Source organism: Seriola aureovittata, chromosome 15 (genome assembly GCF_021018895.1).
Source record: "Seriola aureovittata isolate HTS-2021-v1 ecotype China chromosome 15, ASM2101889v1, whole genome shotgun sequence".
NCBI lineage: Eukaryota > Metazoa > Chordata > Actinopteri > Carangiformes > Carangidae > Seriola > Seriola aureovittata.
In genome coordinates, this window is record NC_079378.1 from 10,168,542 (window position 1) to 10,185,222 (window position 16,681).

A 16,681-nucleotide genomic window follows, 5' to 3' on the forward strand; every position below is an offset into this window, starting at 1 on the left:
CACGCTCTACACTGTCAGCTGTCAAATAAATTCAAAATCCTCAAAAAAAAAAAAAAAAGTTAACTTAAGTTCTCTTAAGCGTTTCCATCTTACATAAATCCCAGTTCCTTGGCTTCGAGTGTTTCGAAAATGACTCATGAATCGATGATGATTACTGATTTTGACTAATTATATGACATTATTTTTTTGGGTCATCCGCTATTTGCCTCTTTGTCTGTATTTTCCCCTTTTTCTTTTCTTTCTTTCTCCATGTGTCTTTGTATCTGTCCTCTTGACAGGTTAATGCTCCATCTGGTAGCATCATCTCATTCAAGGTCAAGATACACACAGACAAACACACACACACACACACACAGGCCAAATAAATACTTGTTAAAGAATGTACAACATCCATACTCACAACGTACATGCACAAGTGTGTAAAAATTACATATAATGTACTACTACTCTTCACTAACCAGCTGCTGTGCTCTCTCATTTCTCATGTTTTCAAGCCCTAAAACTACAATTTAATAGAAAGAGGAAATGATCAGTATGTAAGAATGATATGTCGTGCTTTCACTGTAACACATATGTGTGCAATTGTGCACGACAATGCAATTATTAGATGTCTTAATGGTAAAGTAGATGACTGTCAGACTAAAACATTCCTAACTCCAGGAAGCAGCACCTTCAGCGCAGCGGACGATGACCTCATTGTGAAAAACTACTCCATGACAGCTGAGCCCTGGGACTTCAAACTATACAGTCGTTATCAGATACAGTATAATGTATATATAGTTACAGGTTATAGCATTGTTTTATTACTGCAGTCATGGGTTACTCAATTGATTCGAATGAATAAAAGATCTTCTGACAAATTATTTTTGTCTTTTTGACTTATGATGAACTACTTAGAGTTTTTGAAAGCTAACTGTGGTATTTTTAGACATTTTTGGACATTTCCATGTCCAAAAAGTTCCCACAAATTACAAATATTCAGTGAATATCCAGAATATATCCTTTGTCAAAGTCATAAAAACATCTAATATATATAGTTATCTCTTATCCACCGAATTATGTTACTAAATTACATTTTTGGAAACCAATGAGGGTGTTTGAGTCACATCAAAACAGACCTGAATGACAATTTTACACATTGCTTTGTAACATCTCTGTAACATTACATAGCGAGAATGATGACACATCGTTAGGAGTCACGCTGGGCTAAGTGACTTGAACTTTTAAAATAAATAAATAAATAAATAACTCCACACTTTCCACTGACAACATGGCACCGTCATTTGTCAGTGTCATATAAACTGTCTAAACACGGTGTCTTGTTTCCCTCACAGCAGCAGTAAATGCACGGCTTGTAATTAGGGTTTGTTTGGCTGATTGCGCCGTGTCATGTTAGAGGTGGAGCAGAGAACCGAACATTTCTACAGGCTCCTTAATAACAAGCTAGATCTGCCCTGAAATGACATCTGGCTAACACACACATACATACACACACACACACACACACACACACATCTATGCGTATATGTGTATCTGTGCATGCATATGCGTTTGCCACCTAAGTTTGTGTCTCTCTCACAGCTACATATTCAATGGTGACTTTGTGGTTTTCAAAGTCTATACTGAAATAGTTGGGGTGTGCGTGTCTGACTGTGTCTACATGTTTAATTGCTACATAAACTAGTCTGACACCCACAAACAGAATGGAGCGCCTGTAAGTGGCTGGTGAATGTGTGAAATCTTCTGTTTGAAAAATTGCACTCATGAGCAATGACAAACTTCTTACTCATACTTATAAGTTAAGAAGAAGAGATGATGATAATCATTTTTGTTTAGTGCAAAAAATACAAATGTCATCAAAATCAAATAAAGCAGGATTGTTGCAGATTGCCAGTTCAGATGTGACAAGGCTTTTCCACTCAAGCAAAAGTAACACAGTTAATATTCTCCTCTGATGTTGGCTCACAAAAGATACACAAAAGATTTTTTATCCACGCAAAATAAAAGTTGTATCTGTATCTTTATTTATTTATAGGATTTCATTCATGATAATTCATTCTTTTTGTAAAAAATTACTGTTAGACTCGCATTAGTGTCATCTAATTACTATACATGGCAGTGCAATTCACTACATGTTACTCCATGTTGACTGCCGCAGAAATTATTTATAGGAACCAACATCAGCGACAATGGTGCTGGCTTCACACTGCAGGAGTGAGAAATGTACAGTACAGTCTAGGGGTTGTCAATATGGGTAACTGCATATTAATATATGATATGATAGTATAAATCAGTGGATCTTAAACTTTTTCACAACAAGGATTCCTAAACTGACACATATTACACCATGGACCCAAATTAGATAAGATTTTATCCCAGGATCCTCTAACTGATAGAGCTTTTTGATTTTAAATGTTTTATTACAGAAAGTGTTTGAAACCCATGACCAAAATAGTCATACATTCTGTCATTGTGTTAGTTATGGATGGAATTATAGTGAAAATAAATTATTCTCCTTTTTGCTGGGAACCACCAGGAACCCCCTCAAGGACCCCTGGTGAACCCCGGACCACCAGAGGAACCTGGGGTTATAAGTTAAATACCTGACAAATCCACATACTTTATCGCACTGATGTAATTATACTGTAAATCCCGGATTGACATAGAGCAGTTCTGCTCATTGATTTGCTACATTGCGATGGCCTGTTACAACCAGAGACATTAAAAGGCACAGATGCCCTGGTATAGGGTAAAACAAAAATCTCTAGCAACAGCTATATTTATAGTGTCCCAGCAGTCTATATCATCAGCGAACCGTAAGACTGTCTTTGAACCGTACTTAAAATCCGGAGAAGATAGAGATATGTAAGGCTTTAGTAAGTCCACAATAGCAGTGTAAGTTTTGAGTAGCATGGCACACGGTGTATGTAAATTTTCCACTTTCTCCTTCTGTGGTGCCATGCATGTAGTCATTACAACAAACACACATGTGAAAGCTGTCAGGAGACTTTGGGGAACCTTATCCAGCAGCAATTAGCAGCTTACAGAGCTACAGAGGTTTCCCAGGACAGTCTCACATCCTTTCAAAACCTGTTGCAACTGATTCACCGCGTGTGCCAGCAAAAGCCAACGACACAGTGTAGTACAGGCATAAAAAGATTAACCGGGAAAATTTGCTGATTTGCTCTTTGTCAGGCCGCGCCCTGCTACAATGGCACAAAACAAGCAAATGACTCTCTCTCTCTCTCGCTCTCTCTGTCCTACCGACCTCGCTGAAATGCTCATGCCGTTTGATTTCTAGATCTCACCAACAGACAAAAGCAGACTTGTCTTTATAGCTAGACATCAGCTGACAGAGCTTTGTGGTGACAGAGGACTGAGCTCGTTTGTTTTTAAAAGGTGCAGACGATAACGCAAGGGAGGTTGGAAAGTTCAGGTTAACTGGCAGGCTGGTCTGCCGTGGACTTTGCAGGATTTGTCCTATATGCATGTAATACACTAGCTTCCAAAACACAATACTATCTACAGTATCAGGGTGGTGTATATACAGCGTTGCAACACGCAAAGTACACACACATTTAACACAGCTGCCAGTTTTGTTTCCACAAAAGTGAAAAGATTTAGATTTAGTTTATTTCAATGCTGTTATCACAAATTCAATATCTGTCAAGACAAATTCCATAAAGAGATTTTACACTTAACACGATAAAATTATTAGAACTAGCATTTAGACCATATCAGCATAAAATCCACTACTGATAATTCCTACCCGGGTACTGATAATAACAAAAACATATCCACATTCAGCTGATATCAAATATCGAGCTGATGATAATATCTAATATTAGGTAATTTCTTCTGACAAACAATCTCACCACAAGGTCGACTCAGTAGCTGTTTTTAATCTTATCATATCATATAACCGTCCTCAGCAGATGGAGGTCCAAATCCCATCTTCTTCTGAGCATGTCTCATGGAAATAACAACTTCTAAGAGATATTTGCTGAGAAAAAAAAAAGTAATAATAAATCTAAACTTTTTTTTTTGCTGGGAAAGATTGCGTGATACAATCTCCAAGAACCGCACAGCTATTAAATGGACCTTGCGGTGAGACTATTTTGTAAACTGCTGTTTCCAAGATCAGGAATGAACATTTAAATCGCAATATAGTTCCTGATACCTGGAGCCCTGCACACTGGAGGAAGTGTCATCGTATACTCAGAGCTTCGTAGGATATCAGTTGACAAGATCACCATTTTAATATTGGCCTTTTGTTTTCGCAAAATTTCCATGAGAATAGTCCGTAAATGATGAACCTAAAGAAAGCAAGCTGCAAACCCTGGTGTGGAATGTATATTACACTTATGTTTGGTTGTGCACAAGTTATAGGCTTGTTTGCTTCTCTCTGAATGTTATTCTTGGAACTGTGTGGAGGTAAGTTAAGAGCTACTAGGAAACAATCAAGTAAAATACATACAGCCAATAAAGTTTATTCTGATTCTGAGATTCAAGTGAAAAGTTTCACACATTCAAGTCACCTCCCCAAGTCATTTACAACAGTTATTTTTCAGCATAGACCTTCTGGTAGTCAGACGCTTTATCAGCATTAAACAACTTGAGCTCATCAAAAGTCAGCAAACCACACACACACACACACACACACACACACACACACACACTGTAAGCTGATGGGAACAAATGTGCTGACAGCTTCAGGCAACACTATACACTGCTCACTCTAATCACCCGCCTTTGCTTCTTAACTTCTGTTGGCCTTATCAGAAATGAACACAACACACACACACACACACACACACACACACACACACACACAACCTGCATCTCAGCATGGTCAGAGACTCCTGTGACTCCTTCTGTCAAAAGCACATGCACCAAAACAGATTTTGTGTGTCAGTATGGACAGTATAGATGAATGTCAATGAGGTAAGTGCACCTAGAGACCTCACTCCTTCTCTTTCGTTCTCTCTCTTACACACACGCGCGCGCGCACACGCACACTTCCACTTACATTTCAAAGCCTGGATGAGAGCTTTGCCGTCTTTAATCAGCTCTTTGATGAACTTGTTGGTCTTGTCCAGCTCCAGCTCGTGGGACTTGAGTCTCTCCCTGAACTGCGGGCTGTCCAGGTAGCAGTCACTGAACTCCAGGGCAGGTAGTCCCATCTTCTTCTCCACCACCGCCGGCTTCGACACAACCTGCACGACCCGGCAAAAAGCTTCCGAACAGGAGGAGGAGGAGGAAAAAGAGGAGGAGGAGGAGGGAGAAAACCTGAGCTACTACTGCTGCTGCTGCTGCTGCTGGAAATGATGGAAAATCCAATTACAACATGTAAACAATAGAGCGGAGATGTATGCAAGAGAAATGCCGATCTACATAACCTTGCTCTTCAATTTCTTTTAAAGGTAAACACTCAAGTTGCCACAAGCAAGAGTCCTCCTGTTTCTTCCAGAAAGGCAGCAGCAGTAGCAGTCCGACACGGCATCCAATTAAATTAAATTTTTAAAAAACTCAGAGCATGTTTGGTGGGGTTAAGAGAAAAAGTGTCCACTTGCTCAGGTAAACCGGTGCTGCATTCCTCTCGACCAAGTCATTCTGGACCGGACAGAGTCAACCAGGGGCGAGGAGGGAGGGAGGGAGTCCGCAAAAAAAAACAAAACTATAGGCTCGTAAATGCGGTGTCTTCCCTGGGCGGTTTTAAATGCACTGCTTTCTCCACGGCCCCGCTCATCTCAGCGCTGCAGACCGTAATCAACCTACCCCGACACGGATAATCCCCCGATGGACGTCTCTGTCGACCAATGAAGTGAGCGGACTGGAGAGCTGACCGTCCGGGGGCGGGTTTGCGGTGAGCTACTCTAGAGCAAAGATAAGAAAAAAGCGAAGAGGGTTCACTCCGTTGCAGCAAAGAGTTTGGGCTGGATTCCTGCATCTTTTTAGGTTTGCATTTCAGGACCGAAGAGGCCCAACAAGGCCTGTCTCATCATTTGCCCCATTTTTTGATAATTGTTTTTGAGAATTTTCTAGATAGAAATGATGACGGCACTAGAAAAAAAGACGAGGAATCAACAAAGTCATTAGGGTCCTTGAGTGTCTGTTGCAGATTGACAACAAGTCATCCAATAGATGTCAAGATATCTCACTCAAAACAAAAAATGCCAGTCTCACAGTGGCACTGCAGGGAAAGACAGGGGATCACCAAAGTCAGTAGGATTCATCCTGCCAGGAGCATAAATGTCTGTGCAACATTTGTTACCAATCAATCTCATATTTGATATCATTTTTTCTTTTTGGACCACAATCATGGATAAACTGACCAACGGAATGACATTGGCATCCCTATAGCCACATCGCAAGTGTGACAAGGAAAAAAAAACGGGTAGGACATGTAACAATGGAGGCCTTTATATGGTACGCTGCCATCAGATATATAGGACAATCTGTCCTTTGCAGCTCTCAGTATCTCCAAGATTCTATTGTGAACACGCCTGGGGCCTTCAGGCAACCCTAATCAATGTATAAATTCATGAGATATCACCAACAATATGGCCAAGTGTTTGCATTCAGACGATCGCCTGCCACTGCTATATGCACGTGACCTTGACCAATAAAGAGCCACTACACCGTGTTAATAAGTTAGCCATATCTGAACTGTCTGCATATGTTGTCAGTCACAGATGCTTCATTTGCTTGTCACTATGTAGAATAATCGAGAGCAACATACTGTGGATAATCCTGGACATTTGACCTTATAGTTTGCTTTGGATTTCTGGGTTACCTAAAGGCTGGACTATTTTCATTTAAGTCTACATTCTGCCTGATATTTAAGTCCACTAAGTCATTTTATGGGCTGAGGATGTAGCCCCCTCAAAAAGGAAACAGCAAATTAATGTAACAAGGTAAAGTGGAAATTGGGCTAGAACCAGCACAACACCTACTGCAGCTATGTTAGCAGAGTGTGTAACATATATATATATATATATATATATATATGCATATGCATATGTGTGTGTGTGTATTTAGGTCACAAATTTGTATGCAGCTGTTTGTGTGAATGAAAGAGAATGAAAGAGGTGTAAGTAACTATAGGGCCCACAACTGTAATGTATATGGGTATAACACTACAAGTGTGTGCAGAGTGTTGCATCTTCCCTAGCATTGACAATCTTCGTATGCAGCGCGCCTGCAGCCTGGTTGGTGGGAGGAGACGCTGATGTCATTTCAGCCAAAGCGGGGAATTTCTGCAGAGCTTTATCTGCTGTGGATTAAAGGCTCCTCCACTCTCTGGCGCCCTCTGTTGGCAAGATACTGCACAGATTTTTATTTTGATCAGATAGGAGAGACTCAGCTTATTTTCCATCAAATGTGAAATTATCCAAAATGACAAGAGAGTCATTTACCACAAAAGGAACAGATTCAGTTGGCCTAAGTAGTAGTGACTGTATATTCTATTGGTTTTTAGTGATTCCGGGGTCACTGCTGTTAAGATGGTGACACTTCCGTTTTCTCTTAACACTGCACAAATATCACCAACTCATGCACAGTTTGTGTTTGTGGTTATTGTGTGAAAACAGCTCGGATATAGACATGCTACTTCCTCTGCCAAAGCGGAGCACAGCGTCTGGCCGCTCACTCGTTTCTCCATCTGCCACAGCGTGGTGTACAAAGATGTACAGGAAGTCATAGCATGTTGTTGGTGTGTGAAGTCAAAGATTGTGGGAGGCTAGTTGAGCAACCAGAGTTAATCAATTCATATGGGCGACACAGTCTGCTGCATGATTAGGCGCAGTGAGTTTTAACATTGGCTCCCATTTTAAATGACAAAACCCAGTGTTGAAATGTGATTGTTGGTCTTACAAAGTCATTGATAACACTAAAATATTACAATATTTCATTTCAAAGACTAGCAGCCTAAATTAAATGGTTAAGCCCAAAGTTTCATCGAGTAACCATCTACCTGAAACAGAATAACATGTTGTGAGTGCAGGGCAAATCTGTTTTACTTCAAAATACACGTCAAACTCATGTTTAGCCATCACACACAACCACTCCCTGTATGAGCTCATGTCCTGTAGCTGATTTACAGTATGCTGAAAAGATTGCCTCCTCCAAGTCCATAGTGAAGCTAGTATTTCGGCGCAGTGAGCCGACTAGTCGGCAGAAAATTTCAAAAATAAAATTGCTTTTCTGGAATGGCCTCAAAGGGGTTAAAGAAAAATAAAATTCCATTCACATTAGTCACGTCAAGTCAGTTTTATTTATATAACACATTTCATACGGCAGGCGTAAACTCAATGTGCTTTCATACAGTATCACTGTATGTATTTAAAGATGGTGTTTTTAATCAGTACCAGCACTAGGATGCTTTATGTGCCATCAAGACGTTGTTAATTACATTTTCTTGCTGCTCTCTAATTTCATCCATTGCATTAACCTCTCCCAGAGAAAACAGTAATGTAATTATCAACTGGACAGCTAAAAATATGTGCATGCATACTTCCATCTCCTGTTTACATGAAACAGATTACTGCTTGACTAAGAGCTCTTCATTTCTTCACAACTCCAATATCCCCCTCAAGTTTCACTTTAAGTCATCCTATAGTTAGACAAACAAGCTTACATTTACCGAAGCAAGCTTTCTTCTATGCCTGTTTCATTCCACCATCAAAGCTACAGTATTTGTGTATCCATCATTACATCAAAACGAAAAACATATGCCTGCATGTTCCTGTGTTTTATGCACATTTACTTGGAATTCAGAGTGGCATTTAGAAAAGCTTGGTAACTTGACAAGAATCTAAAATATAAATCAGTAGCTTTAAAGCAACTGCTGGTGGTCTGATCAAGAGATTTTACTGCTACAACGAACCAGTCACACCAATCCCCTTTCCACTTGTCGTCTCATCTTGTCGTGCCTTGTTGTTTCTCAAGTGCTCTGTCACATCCATCCAATATTTCATTACTTTCTCTATCCTTCTCTTCCCACAGGAGGACAGTGTAGCCATAGGCCTGCTTTCTTTTTTTTTCCACCATGGGGAGTCAGAGGCTCTTTCTGCCCAAAGCATCTAAGCAGAGTCGGCTGACGCATCAGCACCAGTGATATAAACAGGACACTGATACTGTGTAGCTGATGCAAATTTCTGAGCACAATATACAGTCATTGTATGTTGGCAATCACCAAAATACTTACAAAGCAGGAAGCAGCAAAGTTGGTGGAAAATATGTACGCCTACCGTCCACCCATCGTATTTACAGCAGAGGTGGTGCACATACGTAGTCCACAGAGTATTTACAACTCTACAATATTTGAATATACAGTGTAGTTAACTATCATTAATATACAACAAACCTCAAAGACAAAACAACTTACAATACCAGAAAACAATCAAATAAATCAATCACAACACACTAAGCAACCCCTCTCCTCAGTTTAACTTGGTTGAGCCCAATTAAGATGACTGAATGCACTGGGAAAGCCTTATATGTGGGGCTTCAATGATAACACAAACACTCCCCAAACAGAAATGATTATTAGTTGCCAGGCTGTATTTTTTTTTAATAGGCCACGATTATTAAAGCTGCTACAATCAAAAATTCAATAATAACAATGGACCAAAGGACTATGTGTATGTGAAAGGGGTCACATTCATAGTGATGAACCCAGAGAGAGTTTTATCACCAGACTCTGCAGTTAGCTCGGATCAGTGGAGCATTTAGAGGTTAAAGAGACGGATATTTCCCCCAGGACTTGTGACCTAAAGGCGAGTGAAATTAATTCATCAGGTGGACCCTAACACTATCCCAAAATGAATCCTAATGTTACTCCACACACGCTGGATGTAAATACAATAGGCAACTATTTGCTAACACTTTCAATGTATGTTTTTTTTTGTTTCTTTTTTTTTTTTTTTTTTTTTTTTTTTTTTTAAAGGTAATACTATGTCACTATGGTTAAAAAAATCTATTAATCTTGGTAAGAAGTGAAAGACAAATTATTGTGTGTGTGTGTGTTACATTCTAACTCAGTTTGATTAGTGAGTGGGTGTCTCACAGCTCCTTAACAAAAGAACAACAGATCTTTTTTTCACATATTGTGCAATGGGAACTTTATCCAACTTACAGTATCACATGCATTTCACACTTTTTTTGTGTGGGTTTGTGGTGAGATTTGATACAGCGTAATATCACAAAGGCAGTCACGACAGTTTTTATTCAGATAGTTGACCTATTCTACCATCTCCTGGTATATCGAGGTAAAACAGCTATTTCCAAACAACCCAAGTAGCCCAGTGCTGACCAGGTGAGAGAAAAGTAGGTCAGACCGCTTTTTGGAGGCCTTGTCACTGCTGCACATTCTCTACATTAAAAGTCTTATGTCTCCCAAATATTAAAACTTACAAAGGCAGTGTGATTTTAAAATGCAGATATCCTGCAAAGAAGGTAAATTATACAGAGAAGAGCTTGAAGGATCATCAGAACAAGGCAGAGACGAGCCGACCACTGTGAATAATTCACCCGGCCTGCGCACTACGGCTGTGTATTGTCATTCAAGTGTGAGACAGACAGTGAAAGTGTGTGAAAATAGATGCCGAGATTGCTGTGTTCTTAGAAGCCATTCTGAGAAAGAAGTCAACAGTACATATCTAAATATATATATTTCAACTCAGTGCCTTCACTTATTTGGTGTGTCCTGCAAATTTAAACCACCATCGCACCCTTCAGATTCCGACACGTTCCTAAAGTCTGAAGCCTGTCTGGTAACTATGTTTACAGACGGCAGCCATCCAGAGAGAGTGCCACCACTGCTGTTTGCTCACTCCTGTCGGTGTTCTGGTTACAAAGCAGGAATCTGAGAGGCAGAGAGACACTTTACTGCCAATCCAGTTCCTATTTTAAAACGAGGAAACTGACGCGACCTTTTGGTTATAAAGAATTTCAACTGAAATCAAACACCATCTTCCCCCTGACCTCATGATCCTTATGACTGTACCTGGATTTCTGCACTCAAATGCGTATTTATTCTTGATCAGTAAGCATTTCAAGTTTGCAGGAATGTGAAGAATAGGAACACCTGCAATCTTGCAATGCGACCCACTGTACCTTTTGTGCAGCTACGCGGAGACCTGGCTTGGATTGCAGCAGCACTGGCTTTATGTAAGATTCATTCTGGGAGCTGAGGTCATTCTCTTTGTGTCTGTTTTAAATGTTTATATCATGTTGCTCACCAGTGTCTCCAGGAGGACACCAGTATAAGAATGTATCAGTGCTCAGTCAGACAGGCAGCCCTGCTCATTTCCAGGCTCTGGCCGGGTCCCATTGCACGGACACTTGCGTCACCCTGTCTCGGTCCCTGTCTCTCTCTCTCTCTCTCTCTCTCTATTCCAGTGTGGTAATTTTAGTCCTGACGTTGGCCTGTTAAAATGAGTCCTCTGACGTTGTTAAGGGGGTGGTGAGGTGAGGAGAGAGGTAGATGGAGTACAAATAAAGACACACATACTTAAGTCCCTAAGGTCCTGCCACCTCTCTGGCGGAGAAAAGAGGAAGAACGTCCAGCGCAGAAGGCACCATAAGCTGGTTTCACTCAAACCCAAAAAAGAGGAAAAGAGGAGGACATGCTGGCTCAACAGGGGCACTATCCAAGGACTTTCTCACAGGTAGGTGACTGACCGACTAGATTAGAGGAGCCTTGCTGTTTGTGCGGGAATCCAGTTGGCCAGTAATCAGGAATGCACATTGATACTGATCTTCCTTTTTTTTCTTTTTTCTTTTTAATGAGGAATTCATTTAAGAAATTTGGCTTTTGCATGTGTGTGTGTTTATGAATCTTAGGGTCAAAGACAGCCAAGCATCTGTTTAGTGTCCATTAACTCTAATGACGCATCCCATTAATCAACAATGTCGAAACACACACATAGGTTCATCTCTCTTCCCACGCATCTGTACTCAGTCATCGGACTTTTGACGTCATTCCAACCGGCACCTCTGTCCGAAGGTCCCCGTGGACCACTCTGGCTTTAACTAACCGCTCATATCCCGTAATACAACATTCTTCTCCAGGTCCTGCTCTTGGGAAAACAAGCTGTGAGTGGGTAGGCCTAACATTCCTCTTGTGGCTTTGCACTGCTCTGTCTTTCACTTTCCTTCTCCCTCTCGCTTTCCCCTCTTCCTCCCTCTGTTTCTAATGCCTCTCCAAGACATTCCAGATGTGGGCCAGCTTGGCTATACAGCAGCTATTCTCTACCTCTGGCTACATATGATGAAAAGAGAAAAAAACAAAGAGCAGAGTTGTAAGAGTACCACCTCTGGCGGGGTCCTTCACCGCTTCCCTGCTCCTTTTCAATTTCATGACAGCTACTGCTGCTGCTCTGGGATCACTACCCTCCAGGATATAGACATTACATTGACATTGTGGCTTTAGCGTTGGGTTTGTTTGTTTTTTGGAAGAGCTTTTGAGGAAGCACAAAGTCCACGGGTAAGAAAGCCAGGGCCGCCTGCCGAAGATTTGTTTGACTGTTAGTAAAATATAGTCGCGTTAAAGCCAACAGAATGAAGGGTGTTAATACAAAACAGCTTCACCTCAAACAATACGGGGAAAGTGGCTCTTGTGGATATCATGTGGTAAACTGCTGCATATACTGTACTTCTTAGGCTTTTGCAGGTCTTGCGCTGGCACTTGCAACATTTTCAGCAAGGAGTAAAACCATTACAGCAGATCCTCTCTATCTTTCGCTGTGTCCACACATTGTTTTATTTGGTGGTGTGGCCTTGCACTGACTTCAGGTGAGAGTTACATCATTCACAGACATCTGGAAATCATTTTCACAAGGAAAGAATCTAAGAGATGTTCAGTCAGAAAACAAGTTTGGTCATGTGGACGCTCTGCCTGGCATCTGTCCCGATCTGATTCCCCAGATGGTTTCACCACTCCACTAAAAAAAGAAAAAGAAAAAAGAATGCCTTAAAAGGGTGACAGAGAAAAGCAGAGACAGGCAGAAAAGGAAACTAATTGAGGGAGGCTGGGGAGGGAAGCTTTTCCCGTAATTATATCATGAAGGCGGCGTTGTCCTCCCCTTCCTGTGTTCTCTCGCGTCTCAGACGCAGTCCAGGTGATGTGAACAGCGAACACGGTGGATTTCTGTCATTGCAGGCACAGGCGCATCACTCTGCTCTGTCCAAGCCTCAAAGCCTCTGAAGGATGTCTGAGGGAGACATTACAGTGCTGCCATTCGGACCTGCGTCTCTGGATCTGTCCAGGCAGGAGCACCGGAAACTGACCAGGCTGTACAGCCGGAACGGAGGATATCACCTGAGGATTTTACCTGATGGAACCGTGAGTGGTGGGAGGAAGGACAACGACCCCTACGGTGAGGAAGGAATCATTTTTTCTGTCTTTCTAATGTGTGATTGGCTGCTGTGTTTCAGAGTCAAGAGGCAGGATGGAAGATACAAGCTTTATAGGGGAGTCTTAGAAGAGATTAACAAGAAGCTGAGCAAATTCTGTATACATAATTTATCCTCAATCATAACTGCTGTTCATTATTTTGACTCTCAAAAATTTAATTGAAAGAAGAAAGAACTTTATTTATGGTTAAAAGTCTTCATGGTTGTTAAAATAATGACAAACAAAAGAGAATAAGTAAACTTAAGATGTTTTGGTTGGAAGGTATCTTGGGAAACAGAAAATGGTACTTACAAATATGGAAGAATATTAAGAACTGTTTAAGTCCTCTTGAGCAAAGTATTTGAACTAAACAGTTGGGTTTGTAATCATAAATACTTATTCTGAGTACACATTTAGAAGACAGGGATAATATTCGCTGAAAAATGTGTGGCAAATATTTATTTTGGGGAGAACAATGACGGTTACAATGTGTTTAAGTGAATGGACAAAGTGCAATACACAGTGACATATGTTTTGTTCTGCAGACACCCTCAGTCTGAAGGCTGTGAGTGTGGGCGTGGTGGTCATCAAAGGTGAGATGACAGGAAGGTACCTGGCTATGAACAAAAATGGACACCTCTACGGATCAGTGAGTGTTTCAATTTTGTAGTTTGAAAGAATTGACTGCCGCCATGAAGTAAAACCTCTTTTTGGATCAAAAGATTGAACTCTTATAGTATCAAACCATGGCATTAAGGTTGCCAGACATGATGAAATAAATCCCTATGTCTCTTTGTAACCATTCCCTAATTACCTTAAGTTTTTTTATCCAAAGCTATTTTCATCTGATCACATAATACTTACGGCATTACTTTGTCACTGTGAGTTCAAACTCAATAATTCCTACACATTTGTAATAGCCTAGGGTTATTTTCCACGACTGCAAAACACTGGAAAATCACAGTACCAGAGGTTGACGGATTTTTTTGTATAATAAAAATCACTATGAGTAATAATTTGTCATTAGGACACATAAAAAAACAGATGCGCCTTTAACGAATAACAAATTTGTCATGTAGATTCTTAATTCTAGTATTCAGCACTATAATGTTCTGTAGCTGTGTGTGTGTGTACAAACACAACTTTTAAAATCAATCTACAGGAAGGATTAGAAGATGTCAATAAAACAACCCCCCCACACCCCACCCCCACCACACCCTCCTTTTTGTTTTCTTGTCTCAGCAAGCACTGAATGATGAGTGTTACTTCCTAGAGAAGTATGAAGAAAACCACTACAACACATATTGCTCTCAGAAGTACAAGTGGTATGTTGCCCTGAAGAGGAACGGCCAACCCAAAGCAGGACCAGACACCCACCAGGGTCAGAAGGCCATCTTTTTCCTGCCAAGGCCTGCAGGCAACATGTAAAGCAAGACGGCACCAGGAAACATGGACATGCTCACTGAAGTCTTTAAATGCGCATTAATAGCAAAATGTTACGCCGGGCAAAGTATCCTATTTAAAGTTCACTTAAAATGAATAGACTAGCCTGAGGCGAACACATAATGCTGTTTTTTACAGTTAGTTCAAGCTCTGTTTCAAAGTGTTTGTTTATCCCTTTTTATGCAGGGAATATGTGATCAGGCTATTTAAGCTCATGTAACCAGCTTATACATGATTATCACATGGATATGAAGTAAGATCCAGAATACTTTCTGCATATAAGCACAAGTACAGCCTCTCACAGCAGACAGAAAATGTATCAGTGCATAACCGTCTTGATAAATGAGTCTTCACTTCGAACCCTGGTATGAAATACCACTGCTGGGAGACAGCAATGGACGGCTTTTACAAAGACATAGTTTTATAATTGATCATGTCTGGAACAAAGAAAACCAATGAAGAAGAGAATATAAAAATGTCGACCATCTGGATTTGAATACAAATTCAAATAAACAAAGGTTTTTAACATCTACAGTAGATGGAATAAGAGGAATACTACAATTATTCCAGTTGCCTAACAGTATGTCAGTAGGGTGGATGATTTGACAACTTTACTAGTGACTACTTTTAATTTGCTAAAGCCTGTTTAATGTGTAATCATATTGTTATTATGAGCCTGGGTCAGCTGACAGTCTTTTTCAAGTCAAATGTGAAAACTTTGTTTGAGTTATCAGTGAAGTTATTATTGAGTTGTATGTTGAAGCAAAGGAGGAACCAACCAGATTTAACATAACGGTGAGACCAAATGCTCCAGTGTGGATTATTTGACTTTAGTTATGAGGAGTCAGAGACTGACCAAACATTGACCTTTCCTGTCCTAGTCCACAGAGGTTACACAAACTTCCTTTCACTAGGCCTCACAGTCCAACAGAGATTTCTGCAAACCTATTCCTTTCTCTTTTTGTTGGAACACATGTTACTGTTACATTTCACTAGGTTAAATTACTATTGTGAATATTTATTTATAACCTTTTATTGCTATTAACTTCACTGGACATTGTAATGGACATTTTCAAAATAATTTATACATATATAATGTTATATAATGGTGAAGCAAAAAGTTCATGTGATCAACTTTTCACAAAGTAATACATATTGTATTCAGTGTATTTAAATGTATGAATTAAAATCTGCATTATTACCCATGAACAAATAAATTGTATGTTTGATTTGTCCGTATGATCATTGTTCTTTCAAAAAACTGTGCATTTAAATAAAGGTTTATTACTGTATATGTGTACATGGCTGTTGCTAATCAGCTCTGTGTGTGTGTGTGTGTGTGTGTGTGTGTGTGTGTGTGTGTGTGTGTCTGGCATTGCATGTGGACATCTGTGTTTCTGATAATAGACCAACACTCTCTCACAGGTGTTTACCAGAGACACATTCCTCCATGTGACACAACCGTGACAAACAATAATGCTTGGCCACAAGATGGCAGCATTGCTTTAGGTTGAGTAGTGTTTTCACTCAGGCTGGCACTAAGGGCATCAACAGCTTCAGTGTTTTGGCCCCGGTTTACTATCATTACATGTTTAGGTCTCCCCAAATCCCAGTAAAAATAAATCATGAGTAAAGTAGGTAATCTAAGAAACCACACAGCTGCCATCAATAGCATGTGTCTAGCCAGCTGTAGGTACTGTATATGGCCTGTGATACAAGACACACATGGCTATCCTATAGTATGGAATAGGGAAGTAAATGTCATGAAAATTAAAATATGTTAAAAGAATAAATAAATAAAAACAATGCCAAAGACGTACATTATTTCAGGGAGAGGAA

General features: G+C 40.3%; 2 protein-coding genes across 4 annotated transcripts in view; one reads left to right on the plus strand and one right to left on the minus strand.

Annotated features, from left to right (window-relative positions):
• LOC130182243 (rho GTPase-activating protein 26-like) overlaps window positions 1–5,748 on the minus strand; it is a 90,483-nt gene extending 84,735 nt beyond the window's left edge. The window contains exon 1 of the mRNA XM_056396994.1: window positions 5,030–5,748. Coding sequence (XP_056252969.1) covers window positions 5,030–5,183 — 154 coding nt within the window. The 5' untranslated portion in view covers window positions 5,184–5,748. The remainder of the gene's footprint in view (window positions 1–5,029) is intronic.
• A 5,663-nt stretch (window positions 5,749–11,411) lies between these two features.
• On the plus strand, window positions 11,412–16,134 carry LOC130181991 (putative fibroblast growth factor 1). 3 transcript variants are annotated; one of them, XM_056396491.1, is made up of 4 exons: window positions 11,412–11,672; window positions 13,166–13,382; window positions 13,945–14,048; window positions 14,642–16,134. In XM_056396491.1, the coding sequence occupies exons 2-4, from the start codon at window positions 13,214–13,216 to the stop codon at window positions 14,825–14,827; spliced, it is 459 nt and encodes a 152-aa protein (XP_056252466.1). In that variant the 5' UTR covers window positions 11,412–11,672; window positions 13,166–13,213; the 3' UTR covers window positions 14,828–16,134. The 3 variants fall into 3 exon arrangements, with proteins under 3 accessions (XP_056252466.1, XP_056252467.1, XP_056252468.1); XM_056396492.1 differs by lacking the exon at window positions 11,412–11,672 and adding an exon at window positions 11,781–12,099; XM_056396493.1 differs by lacking the exon at window positions 11,412–11,672 and adding an exon at window positions 12,216–12,490.
• The last annotated feature ends 547 nt before the right edge of the window (window positions 16,135–16,681 follow it).